This window comes from Microplitis demolitor, chromosome 5 (genome assembly GCF_026212275.2).
Source record: "Microplitis demolitor isolate Queensland-Clemson2020A chromosome 5, iyMicDemo2.1a, whole genome shotgun sequence".
NCBI classification, from domain to species: Eukaryota; Metazoa; Arthropoda; class Insecta; order Hymenoptera; family Braconidae; genus Microplitis; species Microplitis demolitor.
The window spans coordinates 1,038,755-1,065,843 of NC_068549.1; the positions used below are offsets into that span (position 1 = coordinate 1,038,755).

General features: G+C 33.1%; 1 protein-coding gene across 1 annotated transcript in view; it reads right to left on the minus strand.

Moving 5' to 3' along the window:
• Positions 1-219: 219 nt before the first annotated feature.
• LOC103569256 (beta-1-syntrophin) overlaps positions 220-27,089 on the minus strand; it is a 131,804-nt gene continuing 104,934 nt past the window's right edge. Inside the window, exons 4-8 of the mRNA XM_008546469.1 lie at positions 15,887-16,095; positions 8,454-8,671; positions 1,663-1,886; positions 1,029-1,240; positions 220-312 (exon numbers count right to left, since the gene is read on the minus strand). Coding sequence (XP_008544691.1) covers positions 220-312; positions 1,029-1,240; positions 1,663-1,886; positions 8,454-8,671; positions 15,887-16,095 — 956 coding nt within the window. The remainder of the gene's footprint in view (positions 313-1,028; positions 1,241-1,662; positions 1,887-8,453; positions 8,672-15,886; positions 16,096-27,089) is intronic.

Consider the following 27,089-nt stretch of genomic DNA (forward strand, 5'->3'; position numbering starts at 1 on the left):
TCAATTATTTTATATTTTAATTATTATTTTTTTCAACGAGTCCTGAGTAAGGAAGAATTTAATTTAATTTTTAAAATTTTATAAAAAATGGTGATTGAATTAAAATAAAATAAAATTGCCAAATAATGATAATTATTTCTAGTGAAGAAAGACGCTGGTTACAGACCTCGTTGTGTGCGGAGGAAGCTCGGGGACTTCTTCAGAAGTCCCCTCGTATCCCTATGCGCTCAATCCGAGGCGATGGATTTTAGCAGACAAAAAATTGTGAAGAACGAAAACTATCGGCTTGGGGCAGCTCTCGAGGTCCAGCTCCTGGAAAAAAAATATAATTTTAACTCAACTGCTCGACAAATTTAGATTTTACGGTACTGGGAGTCTATAAGGCGGAAGGTGAAAGGACTAGAGGGCAAGAGCTCGAGGAGTGTGTGTGTTTCTTTTGAGAAAAATTTCCCGCGGATGTGAACGCTCGAGGACAGAGAACTGAGAGCTGCTCTGGGCTTTAGTGGACTCTCTGGACTCAACTGGACTGTGGACCGTCAATATTTACGTTTCGACGATGGCTCTTACGTCCTATATGTATATATATGTATATATCTATGGATAAAGGGTGTTTGGAATGAATGTACCAAGTGTACAAACATTGTTTACTGTCACGACAAATAAATACTTGACAAATTTTACTGCTAATTCTTGTGATTTTATTGTCCATGCACTTGATTGATTAATTATCAATTTTTTTTGTTTTATTATAAATTTATAAGTAAAGAAAATAAATTATTGTCATTAATTATTAAAATTTCGATTAAAGAAAATTTTTTATTCAGGTTACGGTGGAAAAAAATTTTGAATTTAACGTCAAAAAAAAATTTGTCACTTTTTGACCAAATTTCGTTTAATAATGAAAAAAAAAATTTATGACTAATCAGGAAGTGGGTAAGTAGAGAATTAGTTGTCAATAGTACGTTTGATTAAAAGCAAATGATAATTAAATTACTTAATAGGTTAATGAGAAAAGTAAATAGACTTACAAGCTCATTGTCGTCGTCGATAAAGTCGAGCCATAACAATCTGGAGCCATCATCAGCAGACAGTCTCAGTTTGTCGAAAGAGCGTTTCCAGAGCGGGGCCGGTGGGGATCCCGGACTGGCTCCGTTGACGGGTCTTGCACCTGCTGCGTAGAGCATAAAACCTTCTTCGGTGTTGACGACCAGTTTACACGGTCTACCTTGCCATAAACAGCCTGTTTATTTAAACATTAATGTCATTCATCCGCTGACATTATTTATTATTAATAATTAATTAAATTTTAATCTTATAAGTTATAATTAATAAGCAACTGGGTATCGAGCCTTCACTCCATTGAAATAATAAATTAAAATAATAATAAACAATAAATCACCACTTCTAGACAGTTGTATTAGCAGACAGTGAACATAACTGATTGACCAGTGAAAATATTTTTATATATATATATTTTTATTATTACCCTTGGCAACGTATCGGAAACTATCATTAATCACAAGTGTCAATATTTGCGCATGCAAATTCAACGGCAATATTGTTTTTAGTTATTAAAAATTTTCTCACTGACTTTGATTGATTTAAAGTTTTTGAAATTAACACTTATGTACAATAAATAATGAATATAAACAAAGTACTTACGGACAGTGTATTCACGTAACGAGAGAGCTGCTGTGTGACATCCTTGAACTATTGCCCTCGCCCAGGTAGCTAAATCTCTTCGCGTTTCAGCCCTCAGGTGATGTGTAATAACCCCGTCTATGGTGCCAACACGTACTGCAAATGTTGCTCCGTTCATTGTTCCGCTATTACTGCTGCCGCTGCTGGACCCGGCTTCATTATTTCGCGTTGACGATGAAACAAGTCTGAGACATATTTTATCATTTTTTTTTTATTTCTTTGATTTTTAATTTTATTTATATATGTACAGAGGACGCTCAATCTGATATTTTTAAAAATCATCAGACTACAGATGTCCTGAAAAAATTCTAGAAATTAATGGATCACTTCTGAATGTCTAAGCTCTGGAATTCGAAATTAGGTTTTTTTTTTGGTCAGTTATTGTTTAATTTTTATTTCCGCGATGTAGATATAAATGAAGTATTTTTAAGAGGAAATAAAATCGATGTTATATAGAGCCGAGGGGTTTCGGGGGTGAAATCACCCGGTATGTGCGCAAGCAAGGAGAGCTGAAGGTATGAGGTCCACAGAGAACCATCGAGCTTGAGTAGTCCCTCTGGAGCCTGGCCAATAAACTTGTTATTCCTGCCCGTATTTGTATGAGCACACCAGCCACTAGCACACACTCCCCCTCTACCCTTCCACCCCCTGTTTCTGTACCGTACAGATAAAACTTGTAGCTAAGCAAAATGATTGGGTAAATTATCATTAAAGTTAATCTACGGTCACCGATGGCACATTATAATAATAATAATAATAATAATAATAATAATAATAATAATAATAATAATAATAATAATAATAATAATAATAATAATAATAATAATAATAATAATAATAATAATAATAATAATAATAATAATAATAATAATAATGTATATCTTATGGACACTGAGTATTTTTTATCGCCCTAATTGCATCAGTGGACATAATCTGTAGTAATGACGAAATAATCTCCAACTAAAAAACTTTTTTCTCGATTTCTTTAATTATTATATTTCTTTTTGTTACCATAAATTTGATTATTTGAGGGAATAAATCAAGAGAATACACACTGCAATTGTACTCACTGAGGCCATAAATAAAATGGAGAATTGGAAATTTATCTGAGTCACGTGAAAATAAAAAGTAAAAATTTAAAGTCTTGGGAAAGGAGGTCAAGTAAATGGTTATCGATTGTTCTCTGCAAGTGATTCACTAGCTACTGGTAGGAATTGAGAAAAAAAAAGTTAAGAAATAAAATTATCAGCGGAAAAAATTCCAGCCGCAAATCACTTCCGGTTCGACTGACGATCTAATGAAAATGGAGGTTTAATTTTGCTAGGGCCGACTTGCTATTTGGAAAATAAACTCCCTGCAGGATGATAAAAAATTATTGGCTTTAAAATATATAAATATATAAAAAGCATAATAAAAATTTTATTTTATATTTTAAATTTGAATTTATTTTCAATTCTCTTTGTTATGACCGAGAGTTCCATAACAAAGGGGGAGGGGGTACGGAGATTGTGGATAGTTATACAGTTATACGGCCGTTGAATTATTCGTGTATAGAATATTGCGAGGAGTTGAAGGCACGGGAAGTGAGAGCTGCAAGAGGAGAGGGTGAGGCTGGCATTGAATGGAGATTGAAAGCTAAATAAAAATAAATTTTAGTTGGACTTAATGGCGCAATAACGGGTACGAGTGCGGAAAATTTTTTAATAATCGTACAGCAGATTTTCACCGTCGCCGAGTGTTTAACGACTTGTGCATCTGTACATTATATATATATATATATTATATGTAGTTTCGTAAATCAATCTAGAATTATACGTGCAGATGGCTTTCGATATTTATGAAGATCGTTAATTTTTGTTTATTAAAAAATAAAAAATATTGTTTAATTAGACGTTCCTGAATAATTTCAACGCATAAAATTAAGTGAAATGTTAATTAGTATCCCTAAAGGCTAATAACCGACCTTCGACCTGAGCCGGGATCGCCGTCTAAAAAAATCTATAGAAATCCTTTAGAAAATCGAGACTCTCTGACTTACACTTGAAAAAATTTTTTTTTTATACTTTTGTATGGCAGAATTCTTCTAAACCTTGTCTGCAATCAACGACAAAATATTCAGTCGAGAATGCGGTTCTGATTAGCCAGGATATAGACTTCCTGCTGTTTTCGAACTACTTGGTCTCGAAAATGTCATTATTAGTACATTTTTCAGCTTTCGAGCGACGAAACTCGATATTCAAAAATCGGAGTAAAAATGATTTCTTGAACTTCTGGAAAATTGTTGATTTTCATATCGAGAATTGGTGCAGTAAATTTATTTAGCTCTCTAATTATTGATTGGAAAATAAAAATAAAAATATAGTTCGCCTATAAAAGTGCAATAAAAAAATGATATTTTATAAAGTGAGTATTTATTTATCATTTAGATCAGCAGCAGAGCAGAAGCAGAATAAAATGGAATAGAATATAAGCGAAGAGAGAAGAGTTTACCGAAAAAGCATTTGGTGTAATGTACGGGAGCGGTGCTGCCGAGGTACCAATCAGCAATTGTACCACGGCGTGTTATGAATTGGCCGCACTGGGTTAACGTCGTTTTAGCATCAATTTGTTGGGTTATTTTGTTACGTACAATAGGCGGTACAGGTGCCAGCAGCCGAGGGCCAGGGGAGCCAGCAGGGACGCGAAATTGTTGAGGCCGAAGAGGGGAGTAGGTTTGGTTTAAATATATGGTCTGACAAAAATGTATCGTTATCGCGAATTACCCCCAGGAGTTTTCTCACACCAGCTCCGGTCCCGTGTACATATATTGTGACACCTGATACAAAACCATATACTGTTTATTTATTCATAACAACCTCATTTCAACGATCATATGCAGCGATACTCTTCTTCCCACCCTCGCCCACTTACTCGCTCATTCATTCACCCTCTCTCCTTTGCGCTGGGTGTGAATAAAAAAATTAATTATTTATTTTCGTAATGGAATTGAGTGTTATTTATGTCCCGCTGAAATTAGCTCTGCACTACCGATGCAAAAAATATAATAATAATAATTCTCGTGATAAATAAATTATTTTGTTTATAGAGGGGAAATAAAGATGATATTAATGATGATAAAAATACTTTTCAACCGAAATTCTTCATAATTCTGTAGCTCGAAATTTTCTTTACTTTTCGTTATGTAATTTTATTTTTCCGGGTAAATAAATGAAAAATTATGATAGTAAATCATTTTGTATGTTTTTAAAATATTGCCGAGGGTTCGAGAGAATTTTTTTTTCTTTTTTATTGAAAAGTTATTAATGATGAAAAATTTTTGGCTGAATTTTGGAGTTTAAATTATTTGATTTTAAAATTTTTAGTAATCAATTTTCGTTCCGAAGGTTGTGCCAGGATGAAATTATGAAAAGAAAAATAAAGGAAAATTTTTTATTGTTCTAGATCCATAATAAACTCATGTCTCTAGAAACTGCAAATTAAATTTTCGTTCACTTGAATATAAAACAATTAAATTTAAAAAGTTTTAAATATCGGGAAATGAGGCAGAAAAAAGTCAAAGTTTAAGTAAATAAAGACAAGTTTATCTCGAATTGAACATCGTTATAAAATAAAAAAGTTATATTACCCGAATCGAGGTATTTTTTGTTGATCAATTTTATTTTTTATCCGAACTCTTGTTTGAGTTTACGTTACTTTGTTCTTTTCTTTAATTCTGTTTTTTGTCTTTGGCTCAGCTCATCTCTTTTTTGTTCTCCGAGTTTTCCGTCTGTTTTCCCAGCAAACGAGAGCGGGCTGATACGTGACATCATCCGCATGTAAATGAGTCCGCATCGCGCGTTCCTCGACCCGGTTTTCGCGAGCGAGCATTCGAGAGCCCAAGATAACCCCGTGGGGATGCGCCTCGGACAGCCAGCCGAAAGTTTATTGGGCGCCGGTACACCGGGGAAATCGACAGCACACTTGGCTATATTGCAACTACGTGCGATACGCGACCGATTTTTATTCCTATCGTTTTCTCATCCATACTCTTCGTTTATCTATTTCCTATATATATTTATTTCCAATAAACACCAGAGTTTAATTTTAAATTTTAAATTTATTATCATCAAACTTTTTTTCAATTATTCAACTACTTATTTTATTATACAAGTTAGCCGACGTCTAGAAATTTTTGGATCATTTTTAAAAACGATAAATTATAAAAAAAAAATATTTTTAAAAATTGCACTTATAGTTTTTTTAATTTTCTACATGTGCATATTTTTAATTTTTTTGATTTGTAATAAATTTGTTGAAAAAAAAAATCAAAAAATTGATAATTGTCCGTTAACTACAGGATCATAAATTTGGCAAAATAATTTTTCAAAAAAAATTCTAAAATTTATGTTCTGCAACTCATTTTTTTTTGTTCAGAAAATAGCAGTTACAGATTGTAAAAAAAAAAAATGGGGCAAGTTGATAAAACTTTTCAATAAAGAATTTTGTTTTCTACAATCGTAGCCCATTTTGCCCCAGGTTAGTTTTTTCGAGTTTTTAATAAAATAATTTAGGTAGCAACAAAAAAAAAAAAATTCAGGTGGAAAACGAGACTTTAGCCCCCAATTATTTTGCGGCTGTTAAAAAGAAAAATATTTACTTTAAAAATATAAAAATAAAGTTGATAAAATAAAAATGATATTTATTTAAAAGGCTCGTAAAAAGAGGTAATGAGTAAATAAATAAAAGATGGGGATGACGAAGGTGCACTTAGACTGTGTCCTCAATATAGTTGTGTAAAGAGTATAGCGTATGGTGTATAAGCATTGTATTTGCAGATCACGTACAAGCTTGGAGCAGTGCTCGGTTTGTTTGACGAGGGTAGACCGGCTGACGATTAATCACTTGCTATTAATTAACCGAGAATCGGGTCCTCGGCCCACTCTCCCCAAGTGCTAGCTCTGCGCCCTCGGCGTGCAGCCCGGCGACTTGCACGTCTGTCTCCTATCCGTGGCGCGTTGCCCAGCTCATCCACGGACTTGGGTCTATCGGCGACGGTCCGGCGCGGGTCCGCGGGTTAAGCGCCGAGAAGCTCGCCCAGTCACGGTCCTTGCGTTTTACAATCTACGCTCGTTAATTATACGTCAGCGTACACGTTTTATCGTACACATCGGATAGATAATCATCAGCAAATACACTCATTTACACACTCGGGTTTAAAAAATTTTTTTTCCTATCATAATAATGATCGGGTGATAAAATTAACGAGTTTTTTGTCGATGGAATAAATTTTTTACTGTTTTTATTCTTTAAATTTTTATAGCTGAAAAACTGTGAGAGATACGATAAAAAAGTATAGAAATGAATTTGTAGCTTATTAAATTTACTACAAAAAAGGTTTCAACAAATAAGTCCGTATAGTTTATAGTTTAGTAGATAGAGATAAAAATACATGAGAGGAAATGTTGACGACTTATTTTTACTCAATTTTTTTTTTAATGCTCATTAAAATTAATCTTTTTCAAAAACTAAGAGAGATACAATAAAAATGTATTAATATGATTTTGTAGCTCGTTAAATTTTCTACAAAAAAGGTTATTACAAAAAAATATGTAGAGCTGATACTTTACGAGTTAGAGATAAAAATATATAAAGCGATATTAATGACTTGTTTTTACACAAATATTTTTTTTTATTATCACTAAAATTAATATTACTCGAAAACTATCTGAGTTACGGTAAAAATAAATAAGAGCAATTTTGTAGCTTATCAAATTTGCTACAAAAAAGGTCCGATTCAAAAAATACGTAGAGTCAATAGTTTAGGAGATAATGAGAAAATATCAACAGAATCTTAAAAATAAATATTTTTCCCAGTGACAAGTCTGCAGGAGGGATTAAATGGCCGGTTAATTAGCCCATTAATAGCATCCTAGCGGCTATTAGTATTATCACAAATCGGTAACTCATTATTGAGTTGTCCTCGGACCTTCCTCAGTGCAGCAGCAACTCGTATCCTCATAAAAATTTTCATAAGCTCAATATGTTAGCGTGAGGATTACGTGGTCCGTGCACGTAATCGTCGGCAAGCCTTGTACCTGCTAATGTCGACGGGGATGTAATGGTCTTAATTAAAATGGCGGTCTAACGAACATCTCGCTAACTGGCGTAATCCGGGAAGGGCGCCCAGGAGCAGCCACATGTAATGCACATCCATGAGAGTGAGCGAGATCGGATTTTATAAGTGGGAAGGAACGTAAGAGAGAATGAGGTGGTAGCATACCATTGCGCCTCATTGGTAATCCGGTACTCGTGTCTCGCTAGTGTACCAACTCAACTCTACACACTGGTGTACTCGTATCTGCATGTAGAGTCGGGGCTTGAGCTGAAGCCAGAGGATGAGAATGAAAATGAGTAAGAGCAAGAGCAAGAGCAAAAGCAAGAGCTAGAGGATGAGGATGAGGGTGAGAAAGAGGATGAGACTAAAAATAGGTACAGAGCAGAGTGAGAGGATTTTGTCCTAGAGACAATCTGTCGCACGTGCAAAATACGTTTTACGTGTATGTCACGATAACGCCCCACGACGTATATAGTAACACAAAAGCGACCTGAAAAGTAAGTTGGCACTGTACCGAATACCGACCACGGCAATCGAGCCTCGGGACACTTTGGAAAAGCTCTCGCTCGGTCCCGACTCAGTCCACGTCACTGACAAAGGAAACAAAGTCTAATAATACCCGACATTTTGACTTTTTGTTAGGATTTTTTAGTCTCACCTGGTGGCTATAAGTGGACACGTGATGCTCGGTGACGCCCAAGCCTCCGGGCTCCAGGGCGCGCATTCATAGAGCCTCAGCTCCCGGCTTGATACTGCCCCGAAGACGCTCCGCCATCCCCCGGCGCAACTGACACCGATGTAACTCCCGGCGACTCGAGACATGCTCGTACTACTGCCGGCCCCGTCTTCGCTGCTTTCACTCGATGCTCGTCCGTTCTGCAATTAAAGTCATTATTTCAAGATTATTCAATTAGTTCGCCCGAACTGTCTAGACACCAGCCGGTTTATTAAATAAACACCACCGGATGCCATTAAACAGCCATTATCATTTTTACCACAATAGTTTCCTTCACTTTTTTTACCTCATGCACATTCAAAAAAAATAACAATTATTTGTTAGTCACAACAAATATTTTCATCTGGTGAATTTAAATTTCCCCGGGAGTTTAAACGTAACCAGTCATTACTTTGTCTCGTTATTATTATTATTATTATTATTATTAACATTTCCAGTATTTTATATATTTATTTTAATTGAAATATTCACTTAACGTTCTGTGAAAATTTTATTTTCCATTACACATTTTTTCAGGGCGTGAAAAAATTCAACAAAACCCTGCCGGTGCTGTATACTTCCGTTGTAAACAAATATTTCATATTTCGAGTTTGTAAAAATGATGGTTTTTATATTTTTTATATATATTTAGTATTGAGTGTCAGGAGGTACGAGAGACGAGAGAGAAGAAAGAAGAGACAAGGTTAAAAAAATTTCAGTTTCGATTTACCGCGGTCGAGTTGTTTGTACCGCGTTCAGGCTTTTTATGCATCGCAACACAATACCATATTTTATCGTATTTCGGTGTGCCGTCGATTTCGAGATCTATTTTCATGTAACATCGATGCGTATGTACGCTGCTGCAGATTGCGGACAATTCGACCGAATCGCAATCCAAGTATTTATTGAAACGAGAATAAAATGGCACACGCAGATGTACTCCCTCTGTTGGTTGTGTTGAGTTCATCTGCATCTATGTGTGCGTCACCCAGTGGGTTAATACATAAATATAAATATATGTATGTATATAAAATACGATTGATAATATTATTTGAAATATGTCTACAGATAAATGTCTACATGCATGTACATATATATTTATATATATTTCCATGTGCATAAATGTGATGAGTAACTCAATTCGCCCGTAAATGCCTTGATTATTTTACTGTATTGACTTCATCCATTGTTTGTAATCAACAATTCCAGATATATGATTGCCACATACGTTTTGTCATTTTTTTCTTTTTTTTTTTATTATTCTTTTTTTTGTTAATATTTTTTTATCACCGTTTTCACTGTTTGGCTTTAATTAACTCGGCAATCAGTGTTAAAAATTTATTTACCTTGTGCATAAAACTGAAATTTTATTTGCAGAGAAAATTTTTTTATTTTTATTGAGTGACAAAATTATATTTTGAATGTCAATTAAAAGAATTGTTATTTTAAATTATAATATTGTTTTAGCGGTTTATTGGCAGGTAGAAGTCAGCGGATGGGAGGGGGGAGGGGGGTGGAGGTGAATTTCCGAAGGTAGATTGGGAAATTAAAAGCACGAGAGAAAACGCGGACGAACATCGATCCAAGTTAAATGGAGGTGAGCTTTGTCGACCTCGACCCTTGGATAGAACTCGGCAGTGTGCGTTGGTTTTATTCAACTTGAATGAATAGAATAGAATAGAGAAGCTTTTTCAGCTTTAGTTAAATGAGCTTTTTCAGAGAAAACTTTGAATTAAAGGAATTAAATAATTATGTCATTTATTTATTCATAATAAGTGTCGTTAAATCTGTTTACTTGTGTTGGGCATTAATTAACATTTTTAATTTATCATTCATTTTATTTTTTTTTTTTTTGAAAACCCTATTAGTGAATAAAAATTTTTTTTTAAAAAATCTCAATAATTGATAGCTAAGAATTTTAAAAATCAGTTTTCATTATACGGAGTCTAGTGATAGGGGAAAATTTTGAATTTGGCGGGCAGCAAAAATAATTAGAGCGTCACGAAATTTGATAGTTTCAAGCTCTGGTTTATAGAAAAAAAAATTACTCTATTGCATGGATGTCAAAATTTAAATCTTAGTAAGAACAAGTTCGTTTTTTTAATTTAAATTAAAAAATAAAAAGTCGAATGTATTTAAGAAATTTTTAAAAGAAATCTGAGTATGTTTAAAAGCGACTTCATATTTTATATATGTATATATAATAATTGAAAACTTCTTGTGTTTATTCGACGCGACTCTAAACTTTGGACGTGTGTTAATTTTTAGGAATTATTTATCAATACTCAAGGGCTTTCAAAAACTTGGAGTACTTTTCTTGCCAAATAATAATGAGCTTACGTATTATTAAAGTTGGCTTGGAATAGTGGTATAAAGTGATTAAATATTAAATTAAATCGATTATTTACTTTAATAATCGTGTAATTATTAATGCAAGTGTATTTACTCAAGTTACGAAAGCTGGATAAACCGTGTTTGAGCTGTTTCAATCTCTCCGAACTATACATTCTATACCTTGTTTCTCCCTGTGCACTACAATTTTCCAATACAATATGATATTTAATATTCTATGGATATTCATATGTGTAAAATAAATTTCAAAGGGTAGAACTGGTCATGACAGTCCCTTTGAACCACTAATTATGTTTTGTAACTTTTGAGCAAGTGGTTCGTTTTTTCGAATTATCTCGAAAGTAAAAAATTTTTCAGAGATTTAATAGTGCGCCAGAGGTTTATTGCCACCGATCTCTCCTGCTATTGGTTGCAACTAATTATCAATTCAAAAAACAAATTTCTTAATATTGCGTACGCTTTGAAGACAACGAGGCATGACGGGATTTTCAGAAAATTTTCTCAAATAAAAAATTTAAAAATTTGACAAAAAAAATTTCCCGACACCATTTGACCCGAATTTTTAAAATTTCAGGATAAACTCTTTTATTTAAAGTGAAATTAAATTATGTACGTAATTAAAATCAATAAAATTTCTTCTGGCCATTATGCCTTTGAGATTTTTTGAAAAACGACGATTCATTTGAAATAAATAATAAAAATGAATGCGCGTTAAAATAAATATTAAATAATTATTTCTATAGATCACTCACCGGTCCCGGTTTTCTTTGCATACATTTTATATTAAAAATAATTCATTAGCAATTTATTCTCAGTAAAATACAAACACTGCTGTAGGAGTAATTAAAGTGCACAAAGAATATGAGAGAAAAGTGGAGCAAATGCAATTATTTTTTAACAAAAAAACGTTACCGTAGTTTTTTAAAACATTTAGAGCTCGCGCACTTCAGTATTTATTTTTATGAAATATATTTATAATATGTTATTTATTTTCTTAGTCCATTTATTCAATACCTCGTTTCATAAAATACGGAAATAAATGTTTGTTTAATTTTTTTTGTTGAAGAGAAAAAAAAATAATAAGAATGATAACAATGTTACATTTGTCGTATATTATATTTATAAAACGTTAAATATTGTTTTAATATGTTTATCATAAACGGTTATACTCCTAATAATGTTCGTGCACATACGGTAAGAGTTGTAAAATTTAACCGGTAAATATATCTTGGGAAGCTATCGTTAAATTATATCGTTCAATGATGCTGGTATAAAACTTTTTTGGTATTAAAAAGTTGTTAAATTGCTACTTTACCTAAAAATAATACATGAGTGAGTATCATTATATTTTTAAATAAATATGTACATAATGATGATAATAAAAATAGGGAGCCGGTAATCGAGATGCTCGTGAGCTAAATTCTACTATAGATTTTTACAATTTATTTTAACTTTTATCGAAAATATACCATTTAGATATTTCTTATAAAAAAAAAAAATTTAAGGAGTCGCGTAGAAAATTACAAATAAATATTTTCCAGTGGTTCGCCAAAATAAGGGATGCTGGAAAAACAATTCAGTTTTTTTTCACCAATACGAAGGATCTTTAAGTTGTTTTATCGAATTCAAAGAAAATAGAAAAATATTTTTTAAAAATGGGGATAATTTTTTTTTAGTATTGAAAATAAAATAAATTTCATTGGCGGATAATAAATTATTTAAATTATCTTGATTATTTTTTCCAATCTCCATTAAAGCTGCTTATTTTGCCCCAGAAAAAAAATGATTAATTTTTCATCGCTATTGTTTTATATTTTATTAAAAAGAAGTTAAAAATCCTATCTCATCTCCATATTTCAAGTAAACGGACTAAAAAAAATATTATTATAAAAAGTAATCACTACAAACTCCCAGAGGGTAGAAAAAGACCAACAATGCAGAATCGAACGGGTTATTAAAAGAGCAATAAAGTATTAAATTCACCGTTAGCAATAGCCAATAAGAAATCGATGATAAAAGTATATTTACCCAGTATAAAAACACATATCCTTGATCATTTATTCTGCAGAAATATATATACACGTGCTGGCTGTTGACTGTTCATACAGCAGTCTGCGATCATCCTCAATTCATATTCTCAATGGAACAAGAATAGCAGAATAGAAATAGCCAAGCACTGGGAGCCAAGCCCTACGCTGGCAGGTACCAGCCAGTAGTAATATAAGCGATAAGAGATATTCAAGTTGAAGCATTTCAAAAAGCCAAACTAAACTCTTATATACCTTCGTAACCCTCTTTCAAGTTTACTCGCACTCGTATTCCATTCTCCCCTCGACCCACCTTTTACTCCTTTTGCTCACTCCTCAAACTATCCGGGATCCTCTCGACTATCCTCCAACTCGTCAATCCATCAGCAGTGCCCGGTAGTATGAGGTTTACTTAGCATTGCTGATGCACTATCCACTTTGTGGACTAAACAGAAAGAGAGTAACTCAAGAGAGAGATAGATAAATCTAGCAGCAGTTGAGCCCAGAATCCAAAACCATCGGCCACATTACGGCTTACAAACGTCCAGACTCTACCACACAAAGATTCCGATGGTGAAAGCAAATATTTGATGATACTTCATATATATACACCACATATATATCACACACACACGCCCACATATATATTTATATATATATATATATATATCAATCTAGAGGTGCACTAATTAGTTGATTATTGATACGAGCAGTTTGTCCTGATTGCAAGCATACACTTTGCCATCTCATCAGTCTACCAGAGGGCCACTGAATTGAGTTTAACCATTAGTTAAAAGCAATTTATTTGCAGCAAACTTAATGCTTTTCATTGGCATGATCATCATCAATGGGAGAGCTTGAGGTTTTTCTTAGTTAAACAACCTCGAAAGCTTTTTTATTATAAGAACAGCGAGGGAAATTTTTAATAACAAAAATAAATTAAAAATTATAGGAGGAGTCTGAGGCTGAGGAGGAAGAGGAAGTGGTAGTGGTTGCAAGTAGAAGTGAATTGTAAAGATAGGTCATGCTTTTAAAAAGAATTGAATCAGTCAATAGCTTTTATCAGGAGCACGTACTACGGCGGAGTGGCGAACTAATGAAATGAAAATGGCACCTGACCAGTGCTACCAACATAAAGTGAGCGTGTGCAGAGGAGCAGTAGAGGTGACAGGCTCCGGTTTCAATCGACTGTGTGAGTGTGTATATATGTGTGTGTATTGGTTATGGCAATGAACGTTTGCCAATGACTACAGCGACTAACACACTTCTATCTCCATTCAATTTCACACTAGACGGAACATACTATCCCTGTCTATGTACCGATATAGTCGAGCATGATTAATGGACACACAACCGTATTATATCTATCGAATGCCTTTTACTATCTATCGTTTTTGATATTCCTGTTTGTTTGTGTATGAATATATACTACTAGTTTTTTTATGCGCTTTTAATTTATTGCGTTTAATAAATTGTGTTAGGATAATGATATTAGTATCGATAGCTCCTCTCGACTATTATTTCAAATTTATTTATGCGAAATTATTATTTTTGTTTCCCGCTCAATTCCGCGTTTTAATTAGATCCTATTTTTCATTAACTAGATCTATAGATCTATTTACCGATGAAAATTTACGGTCCAAAGCTAAAAGGCGAAATTGGCACTGATATAGAAAATTTTTACTCTACAAGAGATCTAAGGGGTAAATGTAGATTCGAAGTTGAAAAAATGTAAAAGGGGGGAAATTATTATTTATTTATTTATTTATAAGCGAGAATTGAAGAGGTTTGCTTTGTTGGAGAAGGAAAAGCATAAGTTTAAACTCGACAGAACAGGAGTTTTATACAAGTTGTGATTCGCGCTGATACATAATGTTCTTAGTTATATATTTTTATTTTAGTTTTCACTGAGAACTTTTATGCGACACTGTAAAAAAATAATTTCTTTCAGAGCACAGCGATAATAAAAATGTTCGCTTGTGTGTACTTTGGTGTTAAGCTGATTTTTTACTTATAAAAAGCTTTTTGTTAAAAAGTTTATTATATTTTTTTAAACGGGTATTATTTTTTTATTTCATTTATTAATTTAATTTAAGGCGGAAAAAAAATTTTTATTGTTATCGAAATTTTGAAAGTCGAAAAATTTTGCGCAGCTAAAATCCGCAATTAATATTTAAATTGTTTATTATAAAAATATTGTTATTATTATTGTGATTAGTGAAACAATAACGGCGTGAAATTTCCAATAATTTATTGACAAGTGTGGGGTCTATAGACTGTGGAACGTGGAGCTAACTATCGCTTAGTAAGACGTGCAAATGGGTTGAGTCAGAGGGCAGCAATCAGGTGGGCAAATGCCAATCAATTATGTGTGAACGACATGAACCTTGCGCCCCTTCCGGCCCACGTACCACCTTGCCCCTTTATCAATACGCCGAGTAGGACGACGACGATGATAACCAGAGTTGGGTGGCACTTGATATATCAGTTATCGATTCACTCGCACGCTCGACCACGTTCATGAGCGGTGCTTTGCACCTGACAATTCCCTATAACTATCTTCTGGCCCTTTTCAGAGCCATTCCGAGCCCATTTCCCATTTCCTACCATATCTCAGCCCTTTCCAATCCACTTGCCCATTAATCAAAATTATTTTTCATTCATCCCAATCTAATCTTTTCTTAAAGCTCCCTTTGATTCCCCAGCATTTTTCTTATTTCCATCAGCCATTTCATTCATAAATTACTTTTTAACTTCTCTGATCAGTTTTCATGTTCTCTGATTTATTTCGCTCCCTTGGAAATTTTTTTTCAGTCGGTTTTTAGCTGCCCGATCAATTTGTCAATGACCGATTCCTTTATAACTTTTGGCAGATGTTAAACATCCGTAAAAAAAAAAAGTATTAGCACGTAATTCCGAAGAATGTGATTGATTATTTGTAATTCGAAACAAAATGTATTATTAATTAATTGGCAAAGTTTTTGATAGATCTTTTACCTGAACACAGTGACGTCTGGCCAGCCAGCCGATGTGTTGGAGATGTGGAGGATCCGGAAGCACTGATGCGAGCCTCAAAGCTCTCAATGTTAGCGAAGCCAACGCTGAATGGAGTGCATTGAACCAAACATTCGCCTCAGTTGTGTCGGCTGCCCTCAGCCAGCACTCATGGACTCCGTCAGGCGAATGGAGTTCCAAAATCCGACCTTCTGCAATCATATATTTTGTTAGACCCGCAAAGGTTACGGTTACTTTGAAATGCTTTTACATGGACGTACATGTATTACGTGAAAGAGTGTGGAGTTGAGTCGAGGACGGGGGAACCTGGGGATAGATGTATTGGTACTTGTACCAGTGAGTTATTATTAACTTTGAGTGAGTAGCTTTCGAGTTATTGACTTGACATATAACCGCGCACGGCTACTGTGGCACGTTTTATCATCCAACTTTAATGCTTCCGACATAAATTGAGGGAAATTAGTCACGAATGGTATGCAGGGCAACCTCAGGGTGTCAGTTAATAGACGGACTGCTGGCGCATCTTGTGGTTAATAAATCTCACCGAAAATTGCTATCGATTGACCGGAAATTCATTGCACGTATTCGTTAATATAATTATAGATCCATAGAAATGATATTTTTTGAAATTGCTTAATTTAATTTTACATTTTTTAAATTAACTTTTGAATTTTTCATATGAAATTGTCATCAATATTTCAGGGCTTGAATAATTTTGATGGAGATTTTATTTAAATTAATGACAAAAAATAAGTAAAGTTAAAAGTTGAATATAAATAAATGAAATCAATACTTCCTGAATTTTTGATGTCGGGTAAATTTTAACATTATTGAATTTAATAAAAGTTCGAAACATTTATAATTTTAGTTCGAATCAATAATTACGAACTCAATGAAAAATTATTAAGTTACTATTAAATTAAATTGTTTAATTACTAAAATTAGTATGAAATAAATTCATTGAATTTCTGAGGTTAATTTTGAAATTGGGTCAATTTGAGTCTTGATAAAAAATTCAAATCAATAATTTTAAATGGAATTAATAATAATCTGATAAATAAATTATTAATGATATAATTTATGTACATGAATTAATTCCAAAAAAATAAAACTAAATTTTTTCCGCATCTGGGAGACTCACTTGAAATTTTAGCAAAGGTCTCACAAGCAAAATATTCATAAAATGACTGGAAAAAGGTAATAATGAAAATGAGCGCCCGCGAACTGATGATAAAATCCCTTTTACTAAATAACTCAACCGAACGAATTAAAAAAAACAGCAACCGGTGACAACATTTGTGAGGTTAGAAATGTATTCTCTGGTTCGCGCTCGAGGAAGACTGAAAAGACATTGAAAGTTTAATTAAATTCCACAATTAATTAATGCAGCATTTAAATATAAAATTGATTAGTTTTCATTTTATTTGCCGACACAAATATACACTACATATATATGTATATGAATTAAAGGATATATATACAGTGCATTATAAAAGCACTATAACTTTGCCGAGTGGATGACAACTCAATTTCAAGTTGAAGCTGACGTGCTCGCGTGCACTTCAAACTTGTCGAGCGGCTTCTCTGAAGGTGTCAGAGTTGTAAAAGGGATTGAGCAAGTCAACGTTAACATTTCACAGTTCATTTCTGCTTATCTTTGAATCATCTACTCCCACATAAATATATTAAAATGTCTGTTGCACACTTTAATACGCGAAAACATATCTCTCTCTCTCTCTATATATATATATATTATCAAAGACCGTGAGCGGTTCATGTTTCAAGTTGTAACACATAAGTTTCCTTCGGGGAATACTTGCCATGGTTGCTTAAGTCCTCAATATCAATTGACGTCTGCTATCAAAGTATCAAAGGTAAAATCTTGGAATAATTTGCCAAACAGTAATTTATAGTTTGATAATTACATTTTAATTGATATTCACTTCAAGGTTTTACTACGATAATAATAATTATTATTATTTATAGCGGAAAGCATTGAAACCTTCGAAGCACTTATTGTTTATTTATCGTTTGGACAGGAAGAAATAAACGGAGCTCGAGGAAGCGATCCAAGAAAATTTTGACGCAGTCGAGACGATAGTGAGTGCAGGTGAGGAAGCAAGAGAAGTGGGTACGAATGTCGTACTTATGCCAAGTTAATGTCGTAGTGATCGTAGTTTAAAGTAAAGGCGGTATTACATTTCAAAGGGTTCGTTTAATTGCGTCAGCTCCTAGGAAGTAGATACCAAAGTTCGTTTAATTAACTAAGTAATGATGCACATATACCAGCCCTTGCTTATGTATTGGAGACTGTTACACACCCTTCACTACCAAATCTAAGTACATACATACTTTAATGTTGTACTCGCCTACTTTGTCTTCTTCTTCTTCTTCTTCTTCTTCTTCTTCTTTGCTTCGTATGCTACTAGAGTGTTCCTTGTCAATCTTTTCAGTTTCTGACCTGGCCTCTTAACGTCAACCTCTTGCTCAGTTGAGTTGTTAAGTAGATTTGATACACTCTTTACCGTTGGAATTACGGTAAAAAAATTTTGATTTTTTTTTGGCTCTTTCAATTTTATTTTGAAAAAAAAAAAGTTTGGAGTTCTTTAATTATTTTTATTGGTGGTTTGATAATTTTTTAACTTCCCGCTAAAAAAATTGAAAATTTTCAAAAATTCGGGAAATTATTGGTTGCAGTCAGATTTTTTTCCCAACACCGAGCCCCGAGTATGTATTGTTTATATATTGAGTATATATTTTCTATGGAATCTTCAGACGAAGGCTTCTGAAATAGCGCTAGCACATCGAAGTGAAGGAAATATCTTTTATTTTTCAGTTGCCAAAAGTTTGAAAGTTGAAATCAACTGAACAATAATTACGATCTCAGGAAATATATTTTTTTTATTTCTGTTTGACCAAATTTATGAAATATTTTTATAATTGCTTATAATGATCAAAAAAATTTATTGTTTCAATTTAAAGTTACATTATTTGTAGCAAATCGAAAGAATCAAAAGATTTTTTGAGTAAAAATGAGAGTAAAAGGGTGCGAAATGATTTAATAATATCAGTGATAATGCCTAAAGAATGATCCTCAAGATATAATATCACGTCGCGAAATTGATCAAAGAAAGATTCAAGTGTACACTCGTCAAGATCCATATATCCGAGAACGCGGAATTGAATGTGATTGTCTCATATCCTCGACATCACGCGAGATGTTTGCCACCAATATACCAACTCATGTGAACATTTTGACGCTCCAGGCTTATACACTTCACATCGTGATAACTCGACTTTTCAATATCTTTAGACACGAATAAAGATGACACTCAACTACATCTGAACGAAAAGCCGAAAGTAATTCTCCTAAAATCCCTATATATCCCAGACTTTTGTCTCGCCCTTTAATTTCTATTTTCCCTTCCCTTTATCCAAAAAAAAAAAATACAAACCAGCTCTTGTGTTTCATTTTCCTAATGAAAGTCGCGATAGTTTATATTGTTTGGAAAAACAGTACCACAAAACGCACTTGCGGCTACATCTTTATTTATTTCAATGCAACCCAACTTCCGCAGCTTTTTTTTCTATTTTTGTCCGAGTACATAAAGAGTAGGCAACGATTTTTAAACTTTATACTTTTTTTTTTGTGTGTTGGCCATTTGCCTCTTGTGTAAACAGGAAATTTTTCTGTCTTTATCGTTCTTTTAGACACTAGCGATACTATACTACTTTTAGTTTCGTTTTTTTATTCTGCTACGAAACCTCACTCCTTTGTATCTTTCTCGACCCACCTCAACCTCAATCCCTTCTACTAAAGCCCTTTCATATATATTTATATCTACATAAATATATATACAATACCATTTCTGCATGTTGCTTCCGGAATACTCTCACTCTCTTTTAAATTTTCAGTTTTATTTTTTTTATGCATCTGTACATTTTCTCTACCCCTTTCACATTTTTCACGTAATTATTTCTATCCGCGATTGTAATGCAAATTTTTTATTATTATCATCTTTCTTTTATTTTTATTCCGCAAAAGTTTTCAAAACACATCTCTTGAACTTGGGCTTTTACTCATTTCTCATTCACCTTTTCTACGATTCATCCCTATTTTATTGTCATGACCCATAGATTATTATTATTATTATTATTATTCTCATTCACTTTTCGTTTTGTCTCTACTCCCTGTCCGCTAGAAAAAATTTTAAAAGAAGAAAAAAAAAATTTCGATGTACAGGGTTCAGAGCGACGTTCTCAACTATCGTTACTCATTGTCATTTCATTTTGTATGACACTCATTATTTTTTATTATCATGTATTTTATGTGCATTTCATACATGTCAATTTTTTAAAACTTTTTTTTTCCTGCATATCCGCACTGAATTTAAATATTTTTAGAAAATTTTACACAAAAAAATTATTTACATTTTTTCAAATTGATCGCAGATGAGGGGGGAGGAATTCAAGGCCTAAAATTGTAAATCAATTTTCACAATTATCTGATTAAAAAAAAAATATCAGTCAATTTCCGCTTTCCAATAAATATTGACTTCTATTTACACCAATAAACTAATTATTGTTTTATGATTTTAATTGACATAAAAATTTGAAAAAAATGACCAGTTTACTGGGGAAAATAATTGCCAACTACAATTTCCACTCTGGAAATACAACTTCATTAATTGAAATCGACGTAAATGATAAAAAATATCAGAGTGAGGTAGAAGTTTTTCTTCCATTGACGCGTAAAGAAAAATTTACTTCAGAATTCTATTTAATAATTGAAGTCTGCGTAACTTGAGCCAATTAAATGCCGCAATAAATAAAAAATAATTACTACTGTCATCTTGCTCCGTACTCACGATTTATAACCTGGAAATCTTCAATTTTATTTTCTTTTCTACAGAACGAAGTTTTCAAATTAGAAAATTCTCAAGAGCGCACATTGAATGCTCACAGAATAATAAAAATTTTTCAGTTATTTTAGCAAGAATTCGTGATTTTTCTTGTAAAAAAACAAAAATTTACATAGAAGCCAACAGTTTTTGAGATTAACATCAAAGTTAATCAGCATTAATTAGTACAGAACTTGTTTTTTAGAGTCTCAACTGTAATAACGCACATTACATCTTCTATAATAACGATTTAGTGTAAGCGAATCCATGAAAAATTTTCATGTGAGAATAAAAGCCAACACTTTGCTTCTAAAGTGCACAATAAATAAAAGTATATAAAAAATTCCGTACGTAATATTAAAAAAAGTTGACGCCAGTTCAATCCATTACAGAGAAAATATAAAAAATAAAAAGTAAATGACTTATAATTCAGGAATAAAAAGTCATTAAAAAGGGCAAGTGAGCGTAATCTCAAATCCATAATGTCTACCATTACAGCTCAATAAAAATTTAATCCAATAAAATAACACACTAAGGACAAAAAAAACATCACGCAATAGGGGCATTAAAAAATATATACCACTATCGGTGTGTTCCTAACAATAGTCACCAACAAGTGATTTAACGATTTGTCTTGAAAGCTGTAATAAATTTTATTTTCCGACATATTGCAAACAGATCAGCCGACCCTACCAACAACACCGATAAAAATCTCCATAATCACCAGATGATGTAGAAAAAAAAAAAAAAAGAAAAAAGAAAAACAATTACTCCAAGCATAGGAAAATAATCTTCAGTAAATATTACATTAGGATCTAAATCACGTGGAATTGATAATAAAATAGACTGAAATTAAATAACGTAACGTAAATACAAGCCGACACCTCCGTTATCCAGCAATTTATGTATACATTTTTTTCGTTCTGGTCTTTTAGACATGTAGCAGTGACATTAATGTCTCTGTCGACAATGGAACTCGATTTACAGACCAGAGACACGCAAATCACGTACCATCCTGGCACGCGTCGGTTTTTTTGTATCTGGATTTTGTTATCTGGAAATGGAGGTGCGAAGATTTATATAAGTTGGTCTTTAGTTGAAATGAATTAATCGATTAATGTCGATTGGTTTTCATTATTTTTGACATGCGAGTCTACGATTTTTTTGTAAAAAACAAAAATTAAGTTGTGGCGGGAGTTTTAAAATATTGTAAGTGGCTTTTAAGTCGTGTTCACTCGGTTATTTTTCAGTCTTTGTAATATGCGGGTATAACACGTGTTCGGAACAAGCACCATCGGTCTATTCTAGCCACACTGTTCCGGCACGTACGCTAACCTAATACAAAGTTTCTATCCCATCCTGAAAGAGGCGGAGGAGAGGGAGGGAAGAGAAGAGGATTATGGCCTAGGGACATGCTGCTCATCCCCTGAGTGAAGATGATGGGAGGCGCCCTTTTGACGAGCACTTGGATATTCTCCGGAGAATCAAAGCCCTATATACATCAATTATTAAACTAAATCAATTATTTATTTGTGAATAATTATTAATTATCGCAGTTTCGGGACTTTGTTGTCTTCAGTTATTATTAATTTAATAGAAACTTAAAAAAAAAAATTTTGTTCCACAATTTGAAAATTTTTTTAGTTATATTTTGAGTTGCATGAAATTTTTTTTCCATAATTTTATTTTAAAAAAATACTATGCTCGAAATTAGGCCGATTTAATTTTCGTCTAAATTCTGACCTGTTTGATATGGAAAGAAATTTTTCCGCGAATTATTTTCACCCCTATTGATTCGGTCATACGAGAGGAATATTTATTTTACCATTAGGAAATATTAATATTCATATTTTTAATGGGCAATGGACTGAAAAAAAATGGTTTGATAATAAGTAAATCGGATTTGAAATTTTTTTAAAATTATTTGCTATAAGAATCTCAAAATCTTCTTGTAGAAGAGCACCAGTTTTGTTTATACTTTATTTGTAGTAAAAGAATATTTTATTTTAGTACTTCGGACGTATATCTTTTGACGAAATTAAATAAAATACATAAAGAGCTCAGTAGCTTATTTTCAATAAACCAGATTTTTTGAAACATGAAACCAATTGTGTAGAAGGTATAGACATAAATTTTATTTTTGTAAAGACTGAAAGCACTCAATGACGGAAATTATTTTTAACAGAATTTTATGTCCTGTAAATAAATATGCGTATCCTCTCAATTTTTTTAATTTCTATTCCAAACTAATTTACCCTCTTTATTACTTGATTAATAAATTTATAAATTCATCCAGATAATTTATTAAAGTCAATGTAATAATTAAAAATCGCGTTATCGTTTTCATATTTTACTATTATTAATTAAGTAATTCCCACATAAAATAATGAAACAATAAAATATAATGAAATCGCTCATATTTATTTACAGCAACAAAATATTTAATTAACCACTAAAATATATTTATCCAGCCAAAACAAATAATAAATTCCGCAAATATAAAATTTTATTTCACCTCATATTTGCTCGCTCTCTACGCTGCTCAAACAAAACAATATAACCTACACTTAGCTTCAAAAAATTACCATTTAAATTAAATATCACATGTGAGCACATTTTTATGCCTTAATAAAATTACCAAGTATTTTTTTTTTATTATTTTTGAAAATGTAAAACATGGAAGTAGTAATAGAAAAATAATTTCTCGGAAAATAATAAATATAAAATAATTTTTTTATTCAAATGGTATAACAGCTATGGCATAATAAGCTTCCAGGGATTTACGATCATGTCCGAGGGTTGTCGAAACACCCATTGATACAGGATATTTCCGAAACATGGGTAGAAATCTTGTTTGAATTGGAAATATCGTGGGCTTACCTCGGGACAATTGAAGGTAACCAACGGAAACGTCGTCGCAGAGGTATAAGTAGGGAGCGTACGAGCAAAGGAGCTAACGATAGCTATCCAATAGACGAGAAGCAAACTTAGAAACCGTATAAGCAGCTTTCTATACAGCAGAGACAGACTGAAAAGCTGCGGAGGTTCTGTACCACAAATCTTTTTACTTCTTAAGAAGTTACGACGTGACCCTTTTACCAACTTTTATATGAAAACCAAAAAATACTCCCACTTTTCCCCCTGATCTCCCCACCCTTCATCCTGTCTCGGTATCTGCGCTACTTTATTTTATTCTGGTTTTTGTTTTATTATTTGCCGGCAGCTCACTTTGCCGTTCCGCTAATCTTTTAGTTGAAGACTTTTTCAAAAATATAAAACGTAAACTATGTTGGTAAAATCATGAGCGAATCTGAGAGATTTTTATTTCAGAAAGAGATTCAGTGAAATCTCACCGGTTTAGCTTTTTGTTGGATAAAAAAAAATTATGGATAAATCTTATAATCTGGCAGATGTAACGACGATTAAAATATATATTTATTCCGTGTCCTATTTTTGTATGGAAAAATGTTTGACATACGGAAAAACATATTTCATTAATTTAGTTATTTTAGAAAATATAATCCCTTGCATGGAGATTTGTTTTAAAATTTTCAAGGAGATTTTAATTTCGCTTCAAGAGCTACTATAAGTATTTTAATAATGAGAGCATTTAATTTGATATTTTTTTTTAATAATTACTGAGTATAAAAGTACATTTTTTTTTTAATTTTTAACTGACGGATTATTTCACGGTCCGGAAATAATTTTCGGTATGAAATATTGACTTTTAGTATAAAAGAACATAGGAGCGTCTTAATAATTGGTAGTGATCGATTCTATTGAAGGTATATTTTATTTTTGGAAATTTTCAAATTAATAATTTGCTAGAGGTAGAGGCTAGTAGAATCTTAATAGCTCACGCGAGCAGAATGAAATAAATTATTAGCCATAAATTCGACTAAGAAACGAGTTATATTCGTGATTGGTTAATAAAAAATTTAGTAACTGCAGAAGAATAGAAATTCATTTTTGAATGTTTAAATTTTTCAAATATATATTAATTTTTTACCATCCTCTTTTTTGCCCCCGGTTTTAGGAAAAAAAAAGTAGAGCAAAGTAATCAAAATTTCTGTACCACAACTGGATCTTTTTTTTCAATGAAACTTAAAAATTTTCGGCTCGACCCAGTTTTGAAAAAAAAAGTAAGTAAAAAATACTGAACGTTTTTTTGAGAACTTCTCTTTGTCGTGTTGATAATGAATAAGACGAATTTTAAGACCAAATATCGATCGATTTAATCGAAAAATAAAAGCCGTGGTGAGCATAATGAGCATTTGAATAAAAAATAAGAGAAAGTTTTGGTAAGCGAAGGCAAAGGACAAAATGACAATAGATTATAAATGTTAGCAAACAAGTAAAATTAAATAGTAATAAGTAGAATAGCCCATTAAGTCAGACAAGTTTTTGCGGTTTCTCACGACTAATGGACGTATAAAAGTAATCCTCTGGCACACGGGAAACCCGACTAAAACAAGCAGGATCAGGAGCAGAAGAAGCTGATGAAGAAGAGAGAATGAACTGCTATCTTTTCTCATTCCATCTTTCCAGTCTTTCCAACGAGCAAATCATCTGCGACTGCACACGTCCGTTCGTCGCTCGTTAGTGTTACGTTCCCACACTCTTCGCTATTTAACCGGGTTTGAAAAAATAAAAGAAAAAAAATCTACCGCCAAGTCATTTGCTTTATGCACTCTCGTGAATATGTACCCGAACATCAAAACATTTTTATTATCAAAGCAGCTAAAAATAAAAAATGTTTGTATAGCAAAAATACATGACGAAGCTTATTTTTGAGTAAATTTAAATTCTTTCAGACCATGCGGAGTGCAGACTGTAGCAACCAAGTCTAATCTACTTTGGTGGATTTATTCTTGATGTATCTTTGCGAACGTCACGTCAACAACTACAAATCCGTGTTAACATCAGAGGTGATTATTTGAGACATCAACGAAAGGCTTTTGGGTTTATGTTTAGAAAAGGATGATGAGGTTACAGAAGACGGAGGAACGGGAAAGAAGGATGACGAGGAATGCAGGGGCAGGGGAGACCCAGATGTAAGAGGATATATCAGGTGTCAGAATAAAGATTCAAGTTTTCGAGAGCGTGACATGATGAGTGACTATGGAACCCCGTGATGATCTCCCGAGCTTCTATCCATGTCACATTAAGTTTGCGGTAAGCACTTTAGTGTGTGGATGCTGGCAGCTTTGCAACGCTTGATCCCTTATCCCCATCTATTATATATACCACTGTAGCTTTAATATATAACTATTATACATCCCATGCATGTATGGATCTGTTCTGTCGGACCGTGATGTCTCGCGCTGGTGTACCTCAGCACGCTGGTACGCTCTTTGCTGATGGCTCAGCTCGGCAGCCTCAAGGCCCCTGAGGACCTAAATGTAATGCGATTTGCAAGCGTTATCGCGGCCCAAACATGACCTACGAGACATTTGGATACTGCCACTGGGTGTCCCACGATGCCGCATAGACATTTGCATAAACACGCCACGACACGACTACTAGGCCCTACTGTTATGTCTTTTATATACATATATATTGTACGAGGGATCTATAGTCCTTATGTCTTTCATGTCTATCCTATTAATTGTTGATTGTAACTCGGGTATCAACAACATCTTGCTTGTCTACAGTAATTCCACTATTTTTTATTTATTAATTAGTTTTATTTTATTTTTTTTTTTTTTTTTTTGACAGCACAGGAGTGTGACAGTGAGATTATCAAGGACTGAAATCGCGAATTAGTTTAGAGAAAAAAATATAAAAAGTCGGGAAGTTGTTTATGGGAAAAGAGATACAAGAGAAGAGGTGGGGAGATGTTTGGTAGAAAAAAATAGTAAATGAATGAGGACAGAATGGAAGAGAAAGCATTGATTGAAGAAGGTAATGATTGACCATTGATTAACGAATACAAGCGATTTAGGGGAGATTAAAAGTTTATCGTCAAGTTGAAGAGACAGAAGGTGACGCTGACAGAGTCGAACGGCCAAGTGATGGAGCACAAGTTTTCCCGGGTGTACAGAGAAGAACGGCTACGTCGGACGTATCTCGGCATTCGGCCTCTTGCCCGGGACAAATTAACTCGGTCGAGAATTGAACGAGCTGTAGCACGAGACTCCCCCGTATTGAACGGCCCTTTCATCATGCACATGTCCGGCTTTACTTTTATGACCAAGTGAAAAGTGAATTAAAATAATAACAATAAAAATGAAAGCAATAAAACCATGTTGTAAGGACTAAATAAAAATAAAAATTATATTTTC